The following is a 27,100-nucleotide window of genomic DNA, read 5'->3' as shown; positions in this document are numbered from 1 at the left end:
CAGTACCTCAGCCTTCTTTTCATCTGTTGAAGACAGTTCTTTTTTTACATTTACCAAAGGAGGTACACTCACTTTGGCCTGTCTCTTCTAGCCAATGTACCTGTAGAATGTCTTCCTATTGTTTTTCACATCCCTCGGCAAGCTCAGTTCCACCTGCATCTTGGCTTTCCTGATCCCACATCTGCAAGTCCGAATGACGTCCCTGTGTTCTTCCCAGGTGACACGGTCTTGTTTGCAGAGCTTGTATGCACCTTTCTTCGCCCTCAGCTGCAGCAGGTCCTTACCGAGCCATGCCAGTATCCTACCTCCTCTGCCTGCTTGCTTATTCAGAGGGACAGAGAGTGCACTCTTGTGCTCTCTGGAAGGCATCCTTGAAGAGTAGCCAGCTCTCCTCAACATCTTTGTTTTTAAAGACAGCATCCCAGGGGATCTTGGCCAACAGTCCATTGAACAGCTTAAAGTTTGCTCTTCCAAAGTTCAGGGTCCTGACACCACCCATTGCCAGGCCCACATCCCTCGAGATCATGAACTTGACCAGGATGTCGTCACTTCAGCCCAGGCTGCCTCCAACTGTTAAGCTTTAATGATCTCCTCCGCATTTGTGAGCAGCAGATCCAGCACTGCTTCACGTCTGGTTGGTCTGTCCAACACCTGGACCAGAAAGTTATCATCAGTGCATTCCAGGAGCCTCCTGGACCTCTGGCAGCTCACTGTGTGGTCTTTCCAACAGATATCAGGATGGTTGCCAAAAGGGCCTGTGAGCATGTTGCCTTCCACATCTGAAGCAAGAAAGCCTCATCAACAGTCTCCCCTTGATCAGGTATCCTGTCGTATACGCCTATCACCAGCTGGCCTTTGTTAGTCCCATCACTAGTTCTAACTCACAAGCTTTCAACCTGTTCCTGACTGTTTCTCAGAGGGAGCTCCTCACAGTCTATCCAGTCTTTGACATAGAGGGCAAATCCCCCACCCTTCCTACTTCACCTATCCCTTCTAAAGAGCCGATAGCCCTCAGTGGTGGTATTCCAGTTATGGAAGTGATCCCACCATGTTTCTGTGATAGCAACGAGGTCATAACTTTCCAAGCGCATCACGGTTTCCAACTCATCCTGCTTATTTCTCAGGCTGTGTGCATTGGTATAAAGGCGCTTCGGCTGGGCTTTCCATCTCACTGCCTTTAAAGAGGATCTCGGATCCCCTAGAACTGCAGCATCCCCAACATCCTCCTGCCCCAGTCCGTCCCTTTGTACTCCACCGTCTTCGCCCATCAAGTTTGGTACAAGCCCTCGGACGACCCGCTCAACCCCAGCGGCCCTTGTTTTGTTCCCTTCCCCCTTCATACCTAGTTTAAAGACCTTTCAATGAGTCCTGCCAGTTCCTCGGCTAAGATCCTCTTACCCCTTGGAGACAGGCTACTTCCATCTGCAGCCATCATGCCAGATGCCGAGTGGGTTGCCCCGTGGTCAAAAAAAACCAGAATTTCTAACACACCAACTTCTTAGCCATTTATTTATGAGGTGGGTTTTTTGGATCCTCTGTTATTTCTGACAATTGTGGAATTGTCCAAAATACAAGTTTTTTATTTACTTTCTTATTACTATGTCCAGCTTCTTTTCCAACCAATATCCTCCACATTCAAGGTAGTACTATTGAGGGTTCATTATCTTCCTCTTGCATCCTGCTTGCTGTGGTTTCTGCAAAACAAAGCCCAAGGACACAGGCCAGAAGCATCCTGCAGCCTGCTCCAGCTGGTTTCTGACCTGAGCAATGTAAGGAGCACTGTGCTGCCACTGTACCTTCAGTCCTAAACATTTAATTGGTCTGGCAGCTCCTGTATGGATATATGGCCTGGCTATTCTAAAGGAGCTAAATTTGAAGCATCTCCAGAGCAATGGTGACATAACTGACAGCAATGATCATTTCCCTTGGGTGAAATGGTTCATTAGTTTTAAAGTGTTGGGACCATTAAAATGTGAGTGTGCCTCTTAAAATTTGAGGACAACGGGCCTTATCCTGAAAAAGCTTTGAGGAAATTACATTGATTCCACTACCATTAGCTGTGCTGCTCAAATAAGTGAAGATTTGTTGGCTGTGCTTCCCATTTTTGTTAGCTATACTTTATTGCTGTAATTACACCCAGTGGCTTATCTAATAGACTCATGTTCTCATAAGGAAATTAATACAATTAATACTACTTTTAGCAAGAGTGAAATAGCAAGTAAAATTGAATTGAATTTGACCAAGCTCTTCTTTTTTTATTTCCTAGTATCTGAACTACAGGAAGAAGGAATGAATGCTATTAACTTGCCTCTCAGTCCGATTCCATTCGAACTAGACCCTGAGGACACTATGCTAGGTAATTCACAACGATTTTACATCTCAACATAGAAGCTTAATGTAAAATAAAGTGTCATGCCTGTAATTGTTTCTGATGTCTTTCTTTTAAACCTTCCAGAGGAAAATGAGGTCCGAACAATGGTCGATCCAAATTCAAGAAATGACCCAAAATTACAAGAACTAATGAAGGTAATGAAAAGCACACAAACACTTTCAAGAAAATGAAACTATTTTTAATGCTATCCCTGCATCTTTCATTTGAAAGCTTCAAAGCTCTGTTTATATATTAATTAAGCGAAACCACATGGTGCATACATGCATGAACCAGACAGGTTAATTTTTGCTATAGGTGTGGCACAGAGTTTAACAATTTGGATTAAACTCCTGAGTCCCGATTCTTGGTCCTATCCCACCCTCTCAGTGTAAAATCATACTGACTTCCCTCATAGTCTTTGTGATTCTTAGGATAAGAATTTCAGCAGGAAGCTTCATTAGAATCAACTTCAACACCTTTTAATTCATGACAAAAATGTTACGATAGTACTGAAATCAAATGACAGACTTCACTTCAGAAAGCAATATGTCAGTTGTCTGTTTGTCCAGACCTTGTGGTGCATTAACTCAGTCACCTTAGACGTGCTTCCTGAATCCTTCCTGTTTTCATCTGATAGTATTTCAGACTGACTGCACTTGAAATTCAAGCATTGCAGCTTCGGTATTCTTTCTGCTCGGTATTTTCAACATTGTACAAAATGACATATGTTTTAAATTGCAAATGAATAGTGTGTAATTCTGCCCAAATTTGTGTTTCCCATATAGGTATTAATAGACTGGATTAATGATGTGTTGGTAGGAGAGAGGATTATTGTGAAAGACTTGGCTGAAGACTTGTACGATGGACAAGTACTGCAGAAATTATTTGGTAAGAAAAAATTTATGTACACATGTTGGGTCACTCAGTAAGTGGTTCACTTGTTCCTACTTGGGAGCCTTGGTGTCATCTTACATTTATGCCACTAAGTGATATAAAAATAGCATTGTATTATGAGACCCTTGAGCGATAGCCTGTATGCACAGTCCTCATAGCTACAGTGCAATGTATGGTGCTCTGTAGTTGATGAGAACAGCATAAAGTCTACCTGGGGTGCTAGAGGGTGCTGGGTTTCTTGTCTTGGCAGCAGAATTCACTCCAATTGAATTTATTATCTGCATATGTGCTGTACAAACTTAACAGTGTTAGAAGTGGAAAGTAAGTTTAAAAGCAAGGGTATTTTCAGTACAATGGTGGATGTTTTTAATCTGGGCTGGTTCCATACTGTAGTTTAGTCACATCTTGGAGTTCCTCTGGAAAGCTGGAATTTCTTTCTGATTTGATGTCTGGCTCTTAACGTTACTGAGGTAATGATACCCGGTGGACTGCAAACTGAACTTCAGCTGAGAAACAGATAGAGAAAAGAGACTGCTAATACAGAGCTGGCATGTCTTTTTTAACTGTTGGCTTGGAAGCCACTTTCTTAGTTATTACAGCTCGTAAAATCTCCAGTAAATTTCTTTTCAGTATCTTAAATGAATCCTGAAACATTATGTGAGCACTTCTAATAAAGTGTACACAGACTGTTCCCTTCTTTGAATGGTTAAGCTATTGAATATATTGTGGTGGAATGGATATGACCCAGATTGAGCAACTTGATTCTTATGGGCAGGCCTCCAGTGACTTCACCCAAACCCCAAAAAATGCAAAGCAGATACAGACTGAGTCTAAATATGCGTATAGTGATCTGACATTTATTGATTTCAGTGGAATCTTTTCTATTATCTTTGGTTCCTTGTGGATCGTCTGTTCTAAGATTCTGATTTTGTGAGACTATGCTCAGACTGATTCCTGTGGAGGCATGAGAAACTCATGGAGATAGCAACTTTTCGGGCAGAACTCATAAGCTGGTAGACTCACTGTATTTGGGAAGATATGCAATTGACTTCAGCTGAGAGCAAGACCAGCTTTTACCAAACTTGATAACATATTCTTTTGCAAAAGAAAATTGATAGGTGATCAAGCATTCTGTCTCTGATGTTATAAGGAAGCTTTTATTGCTGAATTTTCTTCACTTCATAATTAATGGCTGTGAGGTTCCTGGCAGTTTTACAGAACATTAGTGTTATCTTTTGTAGCAATAATAATGGAGGTTGTTTCTCTTCCTATGTCTCTGTTAAATCCATGGAGCAGTGTGCTGGTTCTCCTGAGACAGGGCAAACATCCCATACGTTTTTTTCTTCTCTGCGTATAAATGAGTTATGCATTTCCTCTTTGCACATCTGTCTTCAGTTAATTTCATGCTCACACTTTCAGAAGTTTAATGGAGATACTACTTTTGAATTGATCTATCTAAACCATTACACACTACTGTGTAGATTCAGTTCACACCAGACTTTTATCCAGACTAAAATTGATCTTGCTTAAATCTGTTTAAAGCAAACTATACTGAGTTGATACAAGCCAAGCAATCTGTACTGATTATTTACAAAGTCATAAGATAATTTGAAATCTAGTGCAAATTTCAAAGGGCTGTGATTTCACAGAAAATAAATTGCCCAATGTTTCTGTTGCTTTCATGCCTCCAGAAATACTTGCTCACATTTATTGGGTGCATCTTCCACCTCAGTGAATATGATGCCACTTCACTTTTATCACATCTGGGCAGGAAAATTTTTAAACCTCTTGAATCTGAGGGAGAAGCCACGAGGTTTTCAGTGATGAAACCAATCTTGAAGTTGGTGTTTATCTCTCCTAGGTGTGCTGATCTGCTGTACAAGCCAGTTACATGCAGATTACTCTCTATTCAGTAGCAATTGAAGTAACAGGTTTTACCTCTCAATCTGATGGGATTTGCAACAAATTCTTATTAGCCTGTTGTGTGGTTATCTTTACAAGTTCAGAAAGGCAGAGGAGAGTGGTTCTGTACACAAAAGCAAATCATTCTTGAACTAGGAAGTCTGATACCTGTTGAACATTTGTCTGGCTGCATGGGATGTGGAGTTCACTGGCTCTTTTTTCTTCACTTTAGAGAAGCTTGAAAGTGAGAAGCTGAATGTTGCTGAAGTTACTCAGTCTGAAATTGCTCAGAAACAGAAGCTACAGACAGTCCTTGAGAAGATCAATGAAACGCTTAAGCTCCCGCCAAGAAGCATTAAGTGGAGTGTTGACTGTAAGTTGTTTGTTTTCTGTGCTGTTCCCATTAGTTGACAGCTGAGAGTTTGTAGTTGCTATCTGGAATTCTTAAATACCTAATGCTAAAAGAAAGCTGAAACCTGGTATTTATGGTAGGAGCTATTCTTCAGTAGGAGGTCAGAGAAAGAGAGAACACATGCAGTACACTCTGCTCTCTTTCCTTCTGCTCAGCCTCCAATTTAAACTTTCTTTAGGGGAAATACCTTATTTCTGCTCTTAACTCCATCTGCATACCACCTTAAGTTTTCTGTTACTAACTTGGTTTCTTGAAAGGGGCAGGTAAATGCATGAGTGCTGAGGAAGAGGTAGATCCAGGTCTACTGCATTTGTATAAGATGTACAGCTTATATATTGATATTTTTGGTTGTTGAGGACAAAATCTGAGCTACTGCTTTTGATTACAAAACTCTCTTCTATATTAGTGCTCCCTATACTACTACTATACTACCACTATACTACTACCTCATTATATTAGCGCTATACCATTCCTGTTCTGTTGTATTTTAAATTAACTTAGGAGTACCTACATAGAAATGATTAACACAATATATATGTGCTGCAGAAAGCAGGTTATCAACAGTGTTGGAAAATTAAGCCCCTTAATCTTTTTTAAGTTTTCACCCTAGTAAACACCTGGATCAGCATGTAGCTGTTTCCAATACTTGTCTTGAGCTGAACTGTTTTGTGTCACATATTCTAGTTACAACCACTCTTTGATAGGGAAAGAAAGGGCTCCAGGAAGGAGGAGAAGGAGGAGTGAACATTTGACTTTCTCCTTTGTATCTTCCCTCTGAGTTTCCTGTCCTCTTCTCTTCTCTCTCTAGCCTTTCTCTCTGGTTTGGGGCTTTTTTTTTTTTTTTCCCATTTTCTGTTATACAGCTGGATACAGGGTGTTTGGAACAGCCTGCTGATTTAACTTCCAGTTTTAAACTGAAGTTTTACATGTGTTTTAGAGCTGAAGATAGACTGCAGCAGCTCTAGCCAGCTGTAGCACACATCGATGCTAGGCAGGCAGACATCTTGTAGCATTCTGCTAAAGCACTTCATCCCTTACCACTGGCACCCCAGCAGAATTTGACAGTGATATCACATTTTATATGTATGGTAGGTGGTGAAATCTCTGCTGCATAATTGAGGCTTGTGCTGGAAGATAATGAATAGTATGTGAGTGAATCTGATCTTACCTTAAAATGAAGTAAGGTAGTAGTTATTGGTTAGTTCATACATAAAATAGTTAAGTTCACTGTACTGTAGCTATCAAAAGTTGTTTTGGACCACTACTCTGGGGAAGACTATGAGTGCAAAAAAAAAAAAAAAAGAGGCGTGTGAAAGAGTAATAAGAATTAGAATTAAGATTCATTTTGATGTCAGTGGATTGATACCTGATTAAAAATTTCCTACAGTACAGTTTTTGATATCTTGTAAGTCATGTTAGTGTTAACTACCCATATGAAACCTGCTGTGAAAAAGTTTCAAATAACAAGAACTGTAACAACTTCATGGAGGAATGTTTGAGTCATTTAGTTTAGTAAGTTATTGCTTAGGGCTTCTGCCAAAATAGGCTCATTTATTATCCTGCAGACTTTGTGACACTTACAAATGAATAAGTGCATGTTATGAATACAAAAATATCTTTCTGATAGTCCATAAATCCTTATTGAAGTAAAGGGAATAAAAGGAAAGTCGAGGAGATTGTGTAGGCATCACTGAAGCTGTCGTACATGAAATCTGGCTTTTGGATTAGCTTTAGATTTCCGTCTGCACTAGTCTATGGCATCCAGACTTGTTGCAAAAACTGATGCTTTGGTGCTGACAAATATTACTGACTGGGTTGCATTCACATGACTTTTTGAGCAGGAGGAAAATAAAGGAAAGTTTCCTTAAAAGTGCCCCTGGCTCCAGGTGGGAAGTGGAAGAGAGTCCCATAATCCCTGCATCCTAAACAGTAAAAATGCATGCTCTAGTAATGTTGCATTTTGTAACTTGTGCTTTTAATATCTATTTCAGCTGTTCATGCTAAAAGTCTGGTAGCAATACTTCATCTTCTGGTTGCGTTATCGCAGTACTTTCGAGCACCAATCAGACTTCCAGATCATGTGTCCATTCAGGTTGTTGTTGTGCAGGTAAGAGAGGTGTTAAACAGCTCCTCGCAGCATTGGGAAATAGAATAAGGGGTTTTTCCTTCAAAAAAGACATCTAGAGTTTCTGTTTGGGCATACATGTATATATTGTATATCTCTTTGGCTGACAAGAATCACACGTGCATCTTCCCTGCTGACATTGCTTCAACCACAGAAAGGCAGAAGTGCTTTCCCAGTTTGAATTGTGGCTCAGAATGTCATGTTTTGAAGTGGCCAGGCTCTGACATTAAAAATACATGAAGTGTTCTTATTGTTGGAATATATTTACTTATCACACAATATGATCTCTTGAATATCTATTTTTCCCATTTTTTGGCAATATTCTCACTTGTGTAGAGATTCAAATCTTTCTTGGCGCTGAATGATGAATTGTCACTGTTTATTACATTTAGATTCATGTGAGGTGACTAAATATTCTTTTTCAGCATTGTGCATGCTAATTTAGTCTGATTACAGTCTTGGCTTTCTCATAAGCATGCAAAAAAACCCCATCAACTAAATCTTTTGTGTCAGTCAGTCTTCTTATTAGAGCCACATCCATCCAAACTCCTTATGTTATTCTGTTTACTATTTTGGTTTCAGTTGGGCTTGTGCTTGCTCTATCTTGTTTGGCCTCTTCCCGTTTAATTTGCTTTTCTTTTCCTCCAGCTAACTTTGTCTTTACTTTTCACGCCATAACTGTCACTATTTGTGTTTTAACTAATGTAATGCTGAACAATCAGCTGCAGTGCGCCGTTTCTCAAGTGTTGCTTTCTGAAAATAAGTGTCAAATTTGAGAAAGTTACTCCTCTTTTTTCAGGATTCACATCAGACAGATTTTGTAATTTAGGGGGGAATCTGAAGGAGAATTTCTGATAGATGATCAGCGATGCATTCACTGACTGTCAGATTCTACTTGTTGGGTTTCTCCTCAGTGGATGGCAGTGAAGCCCAGGAAATACACAGTTATGCATCTAAGGCTTCAGAGGAAAATTCTCAAACATTTTCCTTTAAATATTATAAACATATTTATCGTCCTGGTTTATCTCAGAGTTCTAGTAAAAACAACTTACGGCACCAAAAGTGTAGCAGCCAGGACATCTTTGGGGTAAGAAACTAAAAAAGAACATTGCAGTCCTTAAATAAAGAACCAGATCTTGCATTCTGCTGTCACTCTGTATGTCCAGACCAAACTCCCATTGAAATCGATGGACATAATTCTCCTCTTGTTTAATAGGCTAATGTAGTTCAACAGCAAATCCACTGAAGTCAGTAGAGATAAACCAATTTAAAAACAATAAGTAGTGGGAGAATCTGGCTGAGTGCTTTGCCTCTCAGCTACACAGCGGTAGCTCAGGCGCCAGCAGATTGCAGAGAGAGCAGTTGCACCAAAATAACTTGGAGCAGTTGCACCAAAATAAGTTATGCTGCTGAAGATTTCTCGCTGCAGAACCAGTCCTTGATGAAAGCCGGCCAGTTGAACTCCAAGGCTGTGTTAATTCCTATTAACAGAGGGTGGTGGCCATTATTCTTACTTGTTTTTCTTTGAGACGTTTTTCATTTCTATTTTATGGAGGGTGTTTTTTTGTTTTTTTAAGTCCACCTTTCATATCCTTTGGGATTGGTTCTGTATTTTTCATCACCATGAACTCAATGAAAATTTTAATCAGCAATCAGCAGAACGTAAGGCATAATTTGATGTTCAGGCTTGTATGCTTGATGTTCTAAACCCTCATACATCCTGTAAAGTAAGGTCGTGCCTAAGGAAGCTCAGCAGACTCTGTTAGCTGATTTTAAATTCAACTGTATACAATTGATAAAGGGAGTAGGAGAAAAAAAGGAAGACTACCTTAATTCAGTTAGTATTTCATTAGGTGTAGAAATGCACCAAATGTGAGGGTTGTGTTGGCTGGATGTAGCTTAGTGAAGTAGAAAGATATTTCTGAAACAAAAACTCTGCTCATATCCAACAGGTAATCAGCACAGTTCTTACGAAAGCTTCTGTTTCCTTTGGCTGTTCTTTAAAAAAAACTGTTAGCAGTGAGACTGTTATGAAATACGTGTGCTAAGCTGATTTGTGAAAAATTGGTACTTGGATCTTTTGTAGCTATTTTGTTATATTGCTTTCCTTTCCTTCTAGACTGATAGAATGAGTAACTCTGAACAAAGCCCAGACTTTGTTTGATCTTGTCTGCTGAAACAATTGAGAGAATTTGTGGAGAGCTGGATCTTTCTGCTTTTTTTTCACTTTTCTTTAGTTAATTAGTTATGCCATCCTTCAATGGTTAAATGACAGATTGTGCGATTGTAAGAATACATTTGTAGAGCAGTTGGGGCAACAAAGCAGCTAGCCATTGCTTATAGAAAACTGATTATGTACAGCTGATGCAAAGGCAAATGAAGAGACCCTTTCCATTTCTTACCTAGCTTTCAGGTGTTTTTTATTTGTTTGCTCTACATGTGTAGGTGAAGGAAACCCCCTGAAACTGTATCACCTATCTAGAAGGACAGTTGTGGTTATTCAAAGTACCAGTCTGAAGTGACCGAGAGTTTGCTATGTGCGGCTTTCTTGCGAGCCCGGCCAAATCCTCAGCACGTCATTAACCCAGGGCTGCCTCTGGTGGGCCGTGTATTATCTTTTCCAAAGCAAGGAAGAGCAATAGCTCCAGTTGACATGCCATGAAGGATTTTTCCAAATTGTTATTCTCCTTTTTTCCACATAGAAGACAAGTCTGGGACCAGCATAAATTTATTTTTCTTATTTCCTTGTATGGCAAGGAGTGAAGAATCATGAATAATTGCCTAATGTCTAGACTTTACATGCAGTCGTCAGCAATGGCCTGGCTTTTCTTTCTGTATTGCAAAATTTTGCTAATTTCAGTGAATAGAATTAACAGAAAGAACACAAAGAGAAGCAAAACATATGTGTGGTATGTATGCCACTACCAGATGACTGTAGTCAGCATCCTGGAAACAGTGTGAAATTTTTTCAACTACTTCATTTTCCAACTGACTCAAATTGCTACCATTTGAGTTGGCTTCTGCCATTTTGTGCACGGCTTCTAGACCCGGGATTCTAAATACCACATATGAAGGGCTTCTCACATCAAAAGAGCATTGGAGCTAAAGCATATATTAACACCATGATGAGTAGGTTCTGGAGCACACTGTAAATGGATTATCCTCCATTCTGGCTTTCCATCACAAGCAAATAGAGCCCTTTGTGTGGAAAGTAGTCAGGAAAAGAAAAGACCAAGGTGAAAAAAAAGAAGTGCATGGGCAAGGCAGAAAGAACAGGTAGCTTAAGAGCAAGATTTTACCAAAGATGAAGCATGGGCACCATCTGCCAAAGTATTCCTTGAAATATAAGGTTTAATTCAACTCACTAAGAAATAAATCTACTGAAGTACTTACATATGCACTTAAGTGTTTCAAATACCTTGCTGAATTGGGGCCCTTAAAAGAAAAGTGAGTTAAGAACAATGAAGAGAAGAAATACTTCTTTCTACAGGTGGAGTTTCAAGTTTCTTGTTACTGAACAAGAGAGTTTTCTGAAATAATTCCAAGGTGAAATAATATATTACTGCAAGTTTGCTTTAAAAAAAAAAAGCGGTTCTTATTTTGTAGATTTCTTACCTGATGGCACTTGTAGATCACAACTACGTTTTTACTGTACCCTAACCATTAAGATGTCCTTCTTTATTTCTTCCAGAAACGAGAAGGAATCCTCCAGTCTCGACAAGTCCAAGAGGAAATAACTGGTAACACCGAGTATGTCAACACCGCTTTTGCCAGCAGTTCAGTAATTGAACGCAGATGCTTCTCAGAAATTCAAGCATTTGCTGATATTTAGATTTTGGTATTGGGGTCCAGGGAAGATGATGCATCAGCCAGTAATTGTACATTAGCCTTTGCAAGGGCTGCAGACGTGCATCTAAAAATACAAAAGGGTGTGGAAACACAGAGCTGGGGAACTAAAAGCAGGAGACCAAGATAATAGAGAAGGGTGAAGATATTCAAAATTTATGTATTTTCTATTTATTGCTATTTACTTCCATAGTTATTGTTTTTCTTACTTATTATTGTATTCAAAAAGCCTTGAAACATACAAAAATATGTCTCATTCTTTCATATTGGTATTTATTTGATAAAGGAGAACTAGATTCTTTGGAATGCAATATGACTTTTATTTTTTGAGCCACTTGGACTTTGGGGATGTGAAAAATGATAGTGTTAGTCTCTGTTATGTGTCATCTCACCAAGCAACTCATAGCAGAAAAGTTATTCCAAACCAACAGAAAATAGTAGAAGAATATCCATGTTCCTAATAGATTGGAGAGAATTCAGACTAATGACTTTTTATTAAACTTTAGATTTATATATGCACAATATTTATGTGAGAGTGCCACTGAAGCAAAATGCTGTAGTTATTAAGAATGCAGTCCAAGCGCTGTCCTGGCTGGAATTGTATTGCAGGTGTTGTGATAAATGCATTTAAGGCAAAGGGAAAGTTTTTCACAAAATCAACATGAAAATGTCATCTTTACTGAGGCAAGGTATGTTGATTTGGTCGCTCAGCCCTAGGAAATCTGAGAACTGGCCTTCCTATGAGACTCTGTGAATCCAGGAGATATTATGCTGATTTTCTCCAGACTAATCCAAAGTCTCAGCTGGGATAACTTGATGAGGATTTTCTTAATCCCATGAATTTCCTCCAGTTTTCACCAAGCTGAAGATCTGACCACATACACTGTTATATTTTGCAGTACAGTGTCTGCAAGTGGATTACATATTTAACTGCTTTTTTTTGTTTTGTTTTGTTTTGTTTTCCACAGGGCATTTTCAGGAAGACATGGTAAGTTCATATGTGATTGTTATCTTCTTAAGTCATCCAAAGAATACATCAGTTCTGAAATGAGTGGATGGAATGAATGGAATTGATTAATCTGCAAGGAAGTAGAGGATTTCTAATTGATCTGATTCAGATATGAATATATCTGCCACAGACTGTTCTGACAGTTAACAAAGGGAGAAAAGCATTAAAATCAATGTGACCATCTTTAAAACACATTTCAGTACTTCTCAGCTTGTGCTAGTTTGCAGATGCTTTACGGTTTAGCCTCCAGAACATTATTGAAATAATATTAATGATCATAATCTCCCAGCATAATATGAAATGATATCTTACGATAAACTCACTGGTGAACATGTTGGCATTCTTGTATCCATTACCTACTTAACTCTTAAATGACTTAGGGTCATTCTTCAGTGTATTTCTGTGCCAGTAAGTCTCATGGTTAGTACTGAGACTGGCCAAATGCCTGGCCAGCACAACACAACCATCTGAGGAGCAGAGATGGACACCCACCAAGAATTCAACATTTATTTCTTATATTGTCTCAGTCGTTGCCTTACTGCTGAGTTAAAGACTGGGGGCATGCCATTTTCCCATGATATCTGAGAGCAGCCTTACTTCCTATAGTCTGCCTTCTACGAATGCCTTTAGATTTACTCTTAGCATTTTTTTGAGGAATACAAATGCAATTTTTTGTCATTCTCTATCACTTGTGTTGTCCAAATGGCAATTGCTCTTTTTCTTTTTTTCTTTTTTTTTTCCTTCAGAAGGTAACCACCGTACTGTTGTAGTCATTTTACTTTAGGTTGCCTGTCCTGCTAACCATGTCCTAAATTGCATATCAGAATGGTCCAAGAACATCTATGCAAAAGAGTTCTTCACAGCTGTGTAGTTGTAAGCTTGCCTGAGGTGGTTAATAACACAGCAGTCAGCTGAGCGATATATGCATATTGTGGCCCCAGGGAAAATTTTCCTCTGTAGTAACTCCAGATGTAAAGTCATATTCTTCTGAACAAAATAAGTTGGTTACTTCAGCTCCCTGCTCCCTGTGTAAAGTTCAATGCATAAATATTCTACTCTGCTCATTTTTTGAGAAACAGGGTTATTAAGCAGCCCAAATTGCACTTGAAAATAGTGCTTTCTCTAAATAATAGAGAATAAATTACAAGCAGCCTGAAGCAAGAGAGAAATATGCAAAATATTTAGTACTTGGAATACAAAGAGACTATATTGAAACATTTTATTGATTCTGTTGTCTTAAACAAGTGTGTGCTTAATCAAGTGTTTATCAAGTGTTTAATGTATTTGGACAAGTGCTTCGAAGTGTATTAACATCTCTGAATGTTTTTCAGAAAGAGATGCATTTGACACGCTATTTGACCATGCTCCAGACAAGCTCAGCGTAGTAAAGAAGGTTGGAAGGATTCTATTTTAATAAGTACAGCATGTGTCTACATGCTTGTGTGTGTTTATGTAGTGTGTGCCTATGTATATAATATAAAATAGACATCATTTGCATACATTAAATACAATTAAACTTTCTGCTGAAAACAAAAATAGAAATTCATTACTATGTTTCTTTCTGATAGTATTTAGCAACATGAACTTAAATTTGGAACGCAAAAAAAGATGAAGTTCTCAAAGTTTCCATCAAAAAGAAATCCTCACAAAGTGCATGTTGATTAAAACCCAGCTGGGCTGATCAAGTTTACTGACACCAAAAGCTATGCAGTTTACAGCTGCCAGTAGCCTGACCTGGAGGATTTGGGCTCTTGTCAGATTTGAGTGAAGTCCAATTCATCCACTTCCCTACAGTCTGCCACAAGATTTTTTTATTTTTTTTTTAAGCTGTAGCAGTGATTTTTTTATTCATATATATTGTGTTTATTTTATTTCAATTTATCATTCTTAAAAAAAAAAATTAAAAATCTCATAATTCAGTTTTAAAATCTAAAAAAATAATTGTACTGCAGTCTCCTTGCTCTTACAAATTCTGCTCTGAGTGGATTGCATACTCTGCGTCTGGAACAGGTGCCCCACTGAATAGACCTTCACTAAACTGTTTTCACGTTTCAGACTCTCATCACATTTGTGAACAAGCATCTCAACAAATTGAATTTGGAGGTCACTGAACTGGAGACCCAGGTAGGATTTTATAGCTTTTGTTGAAGGAGAGGGTCACTTGCGCTGTGTAATGCACTATGCCCCCAGCTTTATGCAGAAATACAACTGAATTGCTATTGATCAGGCTCTGAGATGTTATTTCAGTGGGAAACCCTCCAGTTTTAGATATATTCATATGAGGAGAACCCTCACCAGTTAAGCAGAGAAATCATAAGGGCAACAGTTTTGTACTTTAATTAGCATAAAAATTAGTTAGCAGATGCTACCTCTTGGGTGCTGCTAAGTGCTGTAAGAAGAACCTGTGCCTGTTTTCATCAGGAGAGGCTCCGTCTGCTTGGTTTGAAACAGTTTCAAGATGAACAGTTGTTTCCTGCCTACCTTTACACTAGCAAGTAATCTCATGGGATTACAATGGCTCTATTCAGTAAGATGAATTCTTGAGACAGAAGCTGCTCAAGTGTATAGGCAGCTGTACAGTTGAGCTGCAGGCTTGATTGCGCCACAGAAATAATGTGGTCCATGGTCTTCTTTTCCTGTTCTCAGATGCTAAATTGGCTAGAAAGAAGCTAAAAGAAAAGCTTTATTCTGTGGTATTAAAAAATCCTTATATGAACAACTGCAGCAGGAGGTCAGACAGGAAGGAGGCTACCCACACTAGAAAAAAACTGGTGTCTTCACAACAGGCTTTATTTAATGTCTTGATACGTGCTATTAAGAATCTCAGGTTTATTTGAATAACTTTCACTCTGATAGAGGTTTTTTAAAGGTAAAATTGAGTTTTAGATGGAAAGGGCTTTCAGAAAAGTGTTACTGTGTGTGCATATTGCACTGTTTAATTTTGGGGAAAAAAATGTGTTATTCAAACATGCCTGGAAACACCTTAAGCATCTATCCAAAACAGTACTCTCTAAGGTGAGAGATTCTATTTCTATCAGTTGAAACAAAATAAGCTACCTCAGGAAGATAGAATGATAGAATCAATTACACTGGAAAGGGCCCTTAGGATCAAAAAATGCCACCACTAAACCATGTCCCTTAGCATCACATCCTGATAAGAACCTCCAGGGAAGCTGATTCCTCCACTTCCCTGCGCAGCCTGTTCCAACACCTGGCCATCCTTTCTGTGTAAAACTTCTTCCTTTTATCCAATTGAAATCCCTCCAACACATCTTGGGGCCATTTCCTTGTGACTTATCGCTTGTCATCTGAGAAAAGAGACTGACACCCACCTCGCTTACAATCTCCCTTCAGGTAATAGTTTGCTTCTGGTATCTCAGAGTTTGATTATGGTAGACTTAATGCCACAGGGTTACAAGTGAGATGCCTTGAACAAAGTCTCATGAATGTTTCTAATTTTTAGATAGAGATGAGTGTGTAACGTGGAAATTTTAATTCTTTATTCCTTTATTTTCTTCAACATGCTGAACTTCAGTGCAGTCATCAGTGCACCTTCGTTCTGCTTTTCTCTGCTCAGAGAACGTGTGCTAATTTATAGCTTGAAAGGTGGTTGTTCTGATTTCCTGCAACTAGCAGAATAGAAAACAAAGACACAGGTCAAAGTTGCTGACCATTGCTTTCTACAGAAACTTTATTCTGTGTGTGTATTCAGAAAAAATACTGAGAAGTGTCTTTTTTACAGTTTGCAGATGGTGTGTACTTAGTGCTGCTAATGGGTCTCCTAGAAGGCTATTTTGTTCCTCTCCACAGCTTTTTCTTGACTCCTGATAGTTTTGAACAAAAGGTAATGAGATTTCGTTTTTCTCTTACAAACAAAACAAAAACCATCTAAGCAAACATACCTATTGTTTTAGGGATGATACTGACTTTTCTGTATAGGTTCAATGTTGATAGCTGAAAACCAAAGAGAACAGGGCTGAACTGGTAACCATTTCCAAGCATTTTTCAAAATCTCAGTGTTGATACTTATTCAGAATAAAAGGGAAAATTATATTAATGATAGGGTGTCTAGCAAATATTAACTGATTTGGGCAACCATTGTGTGATGCTGTCATTGAGCCAGCCTTAGTGTTCATTAAAATTATACACAAATTGAGGACAGGACTGATTTTTTTTGAGCCCAACATCGAAGAATTTGACATTTCAAAAGTTTCATATTTTTTGAAAGCCTGAAGACATGTATGTACTATGTATCATTTTAAGACTAACCATTACCCTGATGTCTGTTGCTTTGTAAGCAATTCAGCTATCTAAGATGCACGCTACGTAAGCCATCATGTTCCAGTTTGTAAACTTGGAGGACTGTTTTTTGTATGTGTAATGTTAGTTCACATGCTACTTTTCAGTTACTTTTATATTTCTGAAACACTTTCACCACTCAGAAAAAAAGCAAAACAAAAGGATTGTCCAAATTGATATATGCATGTTTGATTTTTTTTTCCTTCCCAGCATATAGATTTGCAGCTTTAAATGCATCTTGATTTGACCTTTTTTAGTATACTGTGTATAGATAACAACTGTGTTATTATACTGTGTATAATAACAACTGCCTGTATCATATTACTAGGTCCTCAATGTGTCCTTTGCATTTGAGCTAATGCAGGATGGTGGATTGGAAAAACCAAAGCCTAGACCAGAAGGTATCTATGTTACTTTTTTTGCACCTCTTTAAAAAAAATGTGTTAGATCCAGATCTCATAGGGTTTTGTTACAGCTAAATAAAGGTTAAAATGTGAATGAGGTAGAGAAAGTTGAGGCACATTCTGAAGTGCTCAGGTGACTGAAGGTGAAGGTTTTGTTGCTGACCTCTGCAGGACCACGATTCCACTCCACTTATATAAATACAAGATTCAAATCCAGCTTTTCAGGCTGTATATAAGACCCTTGATTCCCTGTAGTGTGAGGCACTCATATGATTTCTGTTGTTCTTGCCATGGGCTTGCTGGATATGCAGCCCTTCCCAATGGTGGTAGCTGGGTGCTGCAGGTTACCTACCACAATAATTAATGTATTTGTCCTACCGTAATACTGGATCATTATTTCCTCAGGAATGATAGAAACTGATGCTTCGACTTCTTATATTAAGGACACTGGAGATTCTGACACAGTTAATCAATTTCTGCTCTGTTCTGCTCTTTTTTCATCCCTCCTGACCTCCAAATTGTGACATCAGCAGGCATGTTCACAGAATTATGTCTGAGGACTGAGCCTATGCCACCTATGCATTTAATCTGCATCTACCCAGCCTACTTCATCACTTCTCTTGATTGCTTCACAATCATACTTAACTGCAGCAGTGGTGACTGTGTCACAAACTTCTGTGATTGAAACAGTCAAAAAGAGAAGAGGAAAACAGCGAAATCTAGAGATCCAAGTAAAACAGAGAATATCTGTGATCCCTTGTTCCTGTGGAGGTTTAAAATTCTTATGGCATTTAACTTTGGGGGTATTTATTGCTCCAGGGGACAGCTAATTTTTCCAGTATAAATCAAGCCATAAGGATATTTCAGCATATATAAGACATTTCTTGTGCAATTATTGAAATGCTTAATACGAAACTTCCTGCCCAATGTGAATGGAAAAGCACTTCTGTTTTATGTGTTGTTACATTGGGCACAATGCCCATACTTAAAATTTCCAGTGAGCAAAAGAGCATTGAAAAGAATTTTACCCTAAATGCATAGACTAAATACTCTTTAAATTCCTACACTGTTTCTTTGAGGTTCTTGGGGGAAAAAAAAATGCTGAAAAGTGCTTCAGAATATGAAAAACATATTTAGTGGAAAAAAGAATGTGGCTGAATAAATGAGTATGAAAACCAATGATTTTTATGGGGTCAACAGTTTATTTGGCTTGTTTGCAATATAATTGGAAGAGTATTAAAAAGCTTTCCATGACCTTTTACTTTAAAAATGGCCAGAACATTAATTTACTGAGTCTATAACAAATTCATTTGCAGTTTGAGCTTTTCAGACTACCTCTTGAAACGTGTAAATCAAAGCCAAACTGAAATTCCGCTTTTTGAAAATTGTAACCAGTAAAATGTTATACAGATCAAACACAATTAGCAATGGAAATAAATCTTTCTTTCTCATGGAGCACTTTGCTTTTTGCTGTGGGCCTTTCTCTGGAATTCTGTTCTGGTGATGGAATCATCTGGTAATTTTTTCAAAGGCTTGTGAAGAGATACAGAATGTATCTCTTCATTCATTTGAAGTTCTGTGTTAGGAAATGAGAGCGTTATGCAGCTCACTTCTGGCATGAAAGAAGAAACTTTCTGAACTATGTGCAAACAGTACTACAAAGTATAATGTGATGTTGTGGGACAAAATGCCTTTCCTGTAGATTTTGGCATTTTTTCTTCATTCTGTAGCAAGCATTTTTTTATCTGATTTACTAAGAATCACAAAACTTTTTGGCCATGATTTCATGACCGCGCATAATCTCATCAAGAAACGTAGGTTTGTCTGTTTTCAATCTTTATCCATGGATGTCATTTTGCCATATGGCTAATACGTAGGCTGCTCTAAAAGTAATGCCTGCTATTTATTTCCATGGAAGGTACAACAGTTACAGAAAGCACAGTAACACTATTGGACAGAGAAAATTCTCAGCTGCAGTACACTGTTTTTCAACATAGTCACCACCATTAATTACCTGTGCATTTTTACCAGCAACGAATAACAGCCTGCATGCTGCGCTTGTAAAAGTCTGCACCAGTGGAGATGACCCTCTGTTGCCACTGCTGAAATGCACCACCCACCACCTCTGTGTGCTCACTTCTGCTCTTTGGTCTCCATACACATTCAGCAAGTGTCGTTTGAATGTCAGTGGGTGAAGTTTTTTCCCCTTCAGTGTCAGGCACCATTTTGTCAGAGTGCCCCTCTGCTGCCATCCGTCACATGGCAACAGCATGTAACAGAATATTGGTGGAGAGATTCAACCTCTACTGCTGTCCCACCAACATCTGCCTCTGACATTGTGGGTCAGTGTAATGACATTACTTTCAGAGCAGCCCTGGTGTCTTTAGCCTTTCACAGCATGGTTTGGAACAGCATACATGGCTTTGATTGAATTCATTCTTCCAAGTATAACCCCTTCACTGTCTGCGAGAAACATCAGCAAAGGTGGATATAATGGCAAAACTGGTAAAGTCATCTGGTGATTACATACACAGTTTAATGGGTTTCCTTGGAAGCTTTGAAAGTAGTGAGAGTATGCGCACCAGCAGCTTTACACCTTCATGGCTAGCTCTAAGGACCAAAGCTAGGAGACTGAGTTCCTGTACAGTTGTCAAAAAGAAAGGAGCCTTTCTGGTGGGTAATTCCTAAGACCCTATTTGAGATTAAATATCCCTTGAAGCATGAATATAGCCTGCTGCAATGGTACATGTCAGTTTGTTTTATAGATTTCTTGTGAAATAATATTGACTTTCTCAACAACTTCCCTTGGAAACAGCAGGTATTCATTAACTTTTTGTTCTGCATGAATCCTTTACTTTAGATGTTGAGTGTCCAAGGACTGATTCAGGCATGTACATCAGCTGAACTAAAGCATTTTCTAAAATGTCTTCAAGGGGCACTTACACACCTAGTTTCTGTAGATCCTGTAGAAATTTTACCCTTGCCTCTAATTATCCTGACAAAATTAGGCCTAGTAATGGAAATTACAGCCCAGTGTCCTGTAATCCTTATGTATGAGAAAAATTTTCCTGCTTGATAATTTTTTTGAGATTTTTTTGGCCACAACTAACTGAAGATTTAGTCCTGTCAGTATATGTGAAGCTAGGTACAGTTTTTATCTTATAGGCCTTGAAAATTTGGTTGCATTTCTACATCAGCGACTTTAAGGTATTTGTAACCTTAACTAAAAGTGGTTGAAAAAATGATTTTTGATTTTTGAGTTTAAAAATTGCTTTATTTATATTTCTATTCTTTTTTTACTGTCTTTATGATTCTTATGTTTACAGATATGGATCTGAGCAGAAAAAGGAAATAGAAGAATAAGCACTTTTTTCTGAAAATGTTTTGGATGTAGCAAGTTGCTAATAATTTTTTCCCTGTCTTTTTTTCTAGATATTGTAAATTGTGACTTGAAATCTACACTGAGAGTACTATATAACTTGTTTACCAAATACAGGAATGTGGAGTGAAGAATTCATTTGGAACATAAAGAAGTTTTAACAAAGAAAATGTCATAACTTGCGTATTTTTCACCAATATTCCTCTGCATCGTTATCCTAGAAGGAACTAAACCATTTATCTGAAGAATCTTTAATTGACTACTCTTGCACAACTTTTTCCACAGTGGGTTTAAAGCTAAGACTACGTAAAACTAATACAAATTATGGAAAAAATTTGGAGGAAGGTATTTGGATATCTTCTGGGAGAATCTATGTTTCAGTAATAACTCCATCTCTACAGTTTTGTAGTAGGTGGAGCAGCAATGGAAAAAAAAAGATTTATTAACTTTAATTCAGATCAGCTGTCGAAGCCAAATATAGGAAGTTTCTATACTAAGCACCTACTTCAGTGTTTATGAAACATGTCTTTTCCAATCTGGGGGGAGGAAGAATACTTTTCTGTCCATGATAAAATGAATGCGTTGAAATTCTAAAAAATGTGCATATGGAGAAACAGTAAAATACTCTTCTTCACATGAAAGCTGAAAAGAATAGACTTTCTCAAGTACTTAACCTGAATAATTTGTATTTTCAGTGCAGTTAGGCTTGAATTCTATGGGTACAAACTGAAGTGGCTACTTTTTCCTTCAGTCTTATTAAAATGTGATGCTCTTCTATAAATATATAGTACTGAGCATTCCTCCTAAGTATGCTTTGCAGCTTGTTCACTTAGTTTTGTTCATGAAGGAGATCTTTTTTTATTGTTGTTTTTTTCCCCAAGTACACATTTTCAGGAAAGCACACCTGTATATGATACAGTTTCCCTGTAGTATTTGTTTTATTAGCATAGAAATGCTAGAAAGTTGGCTTATTTTTCTTTTTTCAACTTTTAATAGTTGGAACATGGAATTGTCACATCGTAAGTTTAGATTTATTATTAAATAGATTTTAGAATCTATCCCTTTGGTTGATGTTATGGTGAATGGATTTTGTTGCCTAATGTCCAGCATAAAGAATAATATTTATTTTCCAGAAACATTCCTCTACCCTTTCAGATATAAAAACGCTGCTTTCATGGAGGTTGCTCTGAAAGTAATGTCTCCTATTTATTTCCATGAAAACTACAACCAGTACAAAGAGCACAATAACAGAATCACAGAATCTCAGTGTTGGAAGGGATCTTGAGAGATCATCAAGTCTAACCTTGCTGCTAAAGCAGGTACCCTACAATAGGTTGCACAGGTAGGCATCCATGACACTATTTGACAGAGAAAATTCTCAGCTACCAAACTCTACTTTTCATCATAGTCACCACAATTAACTGTGCATTTTTACCTGCAATGAACACGAGCCTGCATGCTGTCCTTGTGAAAATCTGCACCAGTGGAGCTGACCCACTGTACCACAGCAAGTGTCATGGTGTCATTGCTAAGAAAATGTTGCCCATGCAATCCATCTGTCATCGGCTTGAACAGGTGGAAGTCAGAAAGCACCAAATCCAGGCTGTATGGTGGCTGTGGTAGGACGGCCCAGCCAATATTGGCAATGTATTCCACAGTCTTCAGACTGATACGGTGTCCAGAGTTGTCATGTTGCAAGAGAAAGGTTGCCAACTTCTCTGGCCTAGCTCTGGATGTTCGAGCCTTCAGCTGAGTCAGTGTTGTGATGTGGCTGTCAGAGCTGACTGTTTGTTCGAGTTCCAAGAAATCAGGAAGACTCACCCCTTTCCTACCCCAGAAGACGCTGCACATCACTTGACCCGTGTGAACTTTTTCATCGATGGGGAATTCACATGTTGCTACTTCATGGAGTGCTGTTTTGACTCTGGCTTATAGTGGTGACACCAAATCTTGTCACTGATAACGATGCGATCCAAGAAACTAATCCCCTTCAGCCTCATACTGGTTCACTAGATCCAGACAATATTGTAAGCAGTGTTCTTTCTGTTCCTCTGTGAGCATTTATAGGGTCTAGCTGGCACACACTTGGTGATACTCTAATGTTGCCATCATCATTTTCAATGTGTTGAAGCCAGCATTCATCTCTGTACACAGTTTTGTGGTCATAATCTGCTGACTCTCGTGGATGAGGTGACTGGGACACAAGCACAGTGAGTGACAATTGGTGCTGGCTTTTTCCACACGGAAGAATTCAGTTCCCCCCCACTGCTTCATCCATGCTTCCATGTCAGATGCCATTTTGTCAGACTGCCCCTGTGCTGCTATCCGTCTCACACACGAAAATGTAATGGCATATTGGTGGGAACCTCTACTTCAACCTCTACTGCCATCCCATCATCATCTGCCTTTGATGTTGTGGGCCAACATAATAAACTAGGAGGCATTACTTTTGGAACAACCTTTGTAGATCAAAACCACTCACATCTGCAAATACTGCTGCAGCGTAAGGTCGGTTGGTCATTTTTTGTGTCTATAAAGAATACTTTTGTTGTTGGTTTGTTTTGTTTTTTTTAAATCATGACCAACGATAAGCTGTTATCTGTTTGGTTTCAGTTTATCAAAGACTGAAAAGAGAAATGAGAATTAATTCTTCCCTTAGACTGCTATCAAGCATCAGTTATGTTTCTAGGAAGAAGCTCTAGAGGCTGCCTGACACTAGTATAAATTATCAAAACTGCTGAGAAGTAAACTAAGCATATATTAGATGTCTTTATGTCAGTTTTAGATACCTTCTTAAGTGAAGTGTTCCAGCGCACCACAGTTTCTTGGGATACTGGCTTACACACTAAGGAAAAAAAAAGTCCTGATGCAAAAAGTATTGGAAATTTGTGTATTGTAGAAAGGAAACTTTTGCAAGTCATCCATTTATGGCAGAACTGCTGTAGGTGAAAGGCAGGCAATCTATCAACTCTTGAGGTTGTTCGTCTGAAGAAATGCAGTACTGTCAGCTACAGTTATTAACATCTGAATGTTGATTACTGTACAAACCATAATATTTTTTTCAATTTTCAGGGTTTTTTTTTTTTTCTTTTTTTTTTTTTTTTTTTAATTAGCGCTTTCCAGTGCAACATCAACTTAAAAGGAAGACAACAATTATATTCTGCCTTTGGTGAATAATTGATAACAGTCAATAACAATATTGACTGTGCCGGAGGGCCACAGAAATTATTCTGTGAATAAATAAATCTCCACAAGTATCAGCTTTTGCAAAGGAGAGTCAGTATTTGGCTCAAAGGATAATACCTGGATATTCTCTGAATTCAGAAATTGCGTTCTAAAAGTATTCATCAAAATATTTGGTTACCTCTATGTTTTTTAACATAGTTAAAGTTGAGTTTCTGAAGTTAGAATTACAGAATGTAACAATTATTTACATTTTGCGTAGGTAAATAACTGGACATTTTTACTCCTGTGAAAATGAACATTTTCATGATGTCTTTAGTAGTTCTGATCTTTCTGAGAAGCTAAACAGTAGGAATTACCCGACCACTTTTTTTGGAGGAAAATGAGGTGGGGTTTCTCATTTGTAAACAAGCAGCAATTTCAACATAGCTTACTATTTAACATGTAAGAAGTTTGCAATTTGCAGAGCTAGATTATAGTAATTGTAATAGTTCATTAACAAATGCATGATGTTTTTTCTGCAGATCCTGTTCGGTTGAAACACTTTCACATCTCAGCAGTGCCAAAACATTTTGATTGTCCTTGTTTTCAGGAGTGCACTTTCTGTAAAAAGGAGATTTATATATGTAGAGGAAAAAGGTTAGGAACAATGAAATTGTTATTTCTTAAACTTGAAAATACGTATTCCTGTGCTGTACTGATATAACTTTATTGGAGATTTTGAAGTCTATTCTACCTGTATTTTCAGTCTTTAAAATAATAATAACAGTAACATAAAACTGAGATAGAATTGTGAAATCCCCATACTGAAATGATGTTATGCGGAACCACAGAAACATTTAACAAAGTCCAACCTTTGCCCAAATTCCCTTTTTTATGTACGTTTAAATTGCTGTTTGACCAGGAGAGTCCTACATAAATACAAACCCATGTGATGATTTTAACACGCTCACGCAAATAGTGTATGCTGCCAGGTAGGAGTGGTCACTGCTTATATATGACAATGTAGATTTAAATAGCTATCAGATAAATATGAAATCTAATATACAGATTATATCTAATATTTATTGCTTCGATACAGAATATTATAGAAATATAGAGTACTACTGTAGACAGTTGGCTCTTCAACAGTTAGTGTAGGCCAGCGCCTTCCTGCGGGGAAGTAAAATGTTAAGGTAGTTGGGCCATATTCTGCTGTCATTTATCATGCTTCTATTCTCAGTACACAGCACTGTATGTCAGTGTGCAAATGGATACAAAATTTCCCTCAGTTTACGTTAGGATAGAATTTGTTTACATTTTAGGTCAGTCCTGGTTTTATTTACGTTAGTTTAAAATCTGTTTAAATAGATCCAGATCAATAGATTTAGCCAATGTAAGATACCAGCGGTCGCCGGGAGAGGCCCGTTTCACAGAGGGAGCCTCTCATCTTGAGGATGCTGTCTCATACTTTGGCTGTGTTTCTAAACCCAGGCCACTGCCTTAAGATCTCATGATGGTTTCTGAGCATCATCCTCCAGACCGCTGTGTTTGCGTGTTGCGCTCTGTCACATGAAGGCCCACAGGTAGCTGTGCCCACTGAAAACCAGCAGATGCTAGCCTGTCTTGAGGGGAAAAAAAGGCAGTAAACATTTCTGATGCTGGGACGTCATGAAAATGCCGAAGGAACTTGAAATTCATCTATTTGCCACTGCAGCACCATGGTAGCCAAGTTTGTTTTGTGGTTGGAGGTGGGCATGCCTTCCCTATCAGTGGATTCTGCCAACCACACAAAACTGGGTTGTTCTTTTTGTTTTGTTTTGTTTTGTTTTTTCAAAAAGGAGCATGTCAGAAAGTCACTGTTAGAATAATTATCTGACATCCTAAGTATTTTATGGTCAGCTCCCCAGGTTTCTTTCAAAAGCTCCCCAGTTGCCATCAAGACCTCCCAGAGAAATTGTATCAAAGGAATCCTTGTGTAATTTCACCTGATACACACGTCAGGCTCACGATAGGATTACTCTGTGTTGACAGTGGACCAACTTGCTTGTTGGCACATAAATCAGTGGCATTAAATCAGCAGAGCATTTGGTCTCTTCTGTTTATAGAGGGGGTTACATTATTTGGGAATGGTTTATATTCAGGCAAACTATATCAGTTGACCTAAGTGCTACGTGGTTGACCTTGGTTCTTGCTCGTTTTCATAAAGTATCCTTCAAAATTCATATCTGTTTAATTTTGCAGACATCTTTCTGCAGCCCATAATGTTTTAAAGCAGAATGGCTTTTAGAAATGATGGAGTTTATTTCATTAGATAAAAATATATATATAATATTTAATTATTATTAAATAATTACACTACATTTTAGCTTTATATCTAGTTTCTGTTGTTCATGTCTTACAAATCAGCCATCACGTGGCCTGTATGCATGTCAAGCACTCAGAAAGAGAACAGTGCCTTGTAGACCTCTTGCAGGATTTTCTGCACTGTTACCTACTAGAGTTCTACCATTCTGCAGTGAGAATCAGAGTGGATTTTCTCTTTACAGTTAAAAAATAAATAAAGGCAGAATAAGTCCTTTGTAGAAAGTTGTAATTGGTTGAAAGTATGATTTTTTTTTTAATTGTATCACAGGAAAAATGAAAATAGTGGCAATAAAATTACAAAAGTAATGCATACCTCAACATCCACAAATTTTCCAAAGAGCTTTTGAGTCATTTGACATTTTCTAGGGCTAATGTTTCGTATTTTGATGATACTTTCTGTGTGCCTATTTCTTTTAGTAATAATGAGATACTTTGCTGTATAACAGTTTAATGCTATACACTCTGCAGCAATGTTGGTGTCATGTAAATACAAGTTTCTAAATTTCAAGTGCAAGTTTAGAGAAAAAACATTTGCAAAATTCACTTTGCAAGGTACCTCACAATAATGCTTACTTTAAATTAATGTGCTCCCTTCAACAGAAATTAGTAGCTTTCACAGAATATGTTCTATGTACTCTGTAAGTAAGCAACACTCCATTGCTCATATGTCCTGTGGCTTTTTTTTCAAACCTTTGTTATCGTGCACAATAAAATATCACCTGAAAATCAATGCTGTTGTTTTGGGGCTGAAGTATATTACACGTATGAAAAAAGAAATTAGGAAGGCTGTGTGGTTTCATGTTCTTATAGCTTCCAGACCTCTCTGTGCATCCAGCTTACTCTCAGTTACATCCCTGTGGGTGTACTCACTGTTTATTATTATTTTCTGTGGAGGCCAGTGACAGCTGAAAGTGGGCTGGCAAAAACAGC

General features: G+C 38.1%; 1 protein-coding gene across 2 annotated transcripts in view; it reads left to right on the top strand.

The window, feature by feature from the left end:
- Nucleotides 1-24,021, top strand: part of PARVA (parvin alpha) — a 69,191-nt gene extending 45,170 nt beyond the window's left edge. For both annotated transcript variants that reach the window (XM_048948797.1, XM_048948796.1), the window contains exons 3-14: nt 2,267-2,356; nt 2,456-2,526; nt 3,157-3,259; nt 5,400-5,540; nt 7,571-7,686; nt 11,396-11,454; nt 12,519-12,538; nt 13,891-13,952; nt 14,615-14,683; nt 16,302-16,403; nt 17,187-17,259; nt 20,695-24,021. In XM_048948797.1, coding sequence (XP_048804754.1) covers nt 2,267-2,356; nt 2,456-2,526; nt 3,157-3,259; nt 5,400-5,540; nt 7,571-7,686; nt 11,396-11,454; nt 12,519-12,538; nt 13,891-13,952; nt 14,615-14,683; nt 16,302-16,403; nt 17,187-17,259; nt 20,695-20,771 — 983 coding nt within the window. In that variant the 3' untranslated portion in view covers nt 20,772-24,021. The remainder of the gene's footprint in view (nt 1-2,266; nt 2,357-2,455; nt 2,527-3,156; nt 3,260-5,399; nt 5,541-7,570; nt 7,687-11,395; nt 11,455-12,518; nt 12,539-13,890; nt 13,953-14,614; nt 14,684-16,301; nt 16,404-17,186; nt 17,260-20,694) is intronic.
- Nucleotides 24,022-27,100: the final 3,079 nt, after the last annotated feature.

The sequence above is a fragment of the Lagopus muta genome, chromosome 6 (genome assembly GCF_023343835.1).
Source record: "Lagopus muta isolate bLagMut1 chromosome 6, bLagMut1 primary, whole genome shotgun sequence".
Lineage (NCBI taxonomy): Eukaryota > Metazoa > Chordata > Aves > Galliformes > Phasianidae > Lagopus > Lagopus muta.
This window is presented reverse-complemented; position numbering and strand designations above follow the sequence as displayed.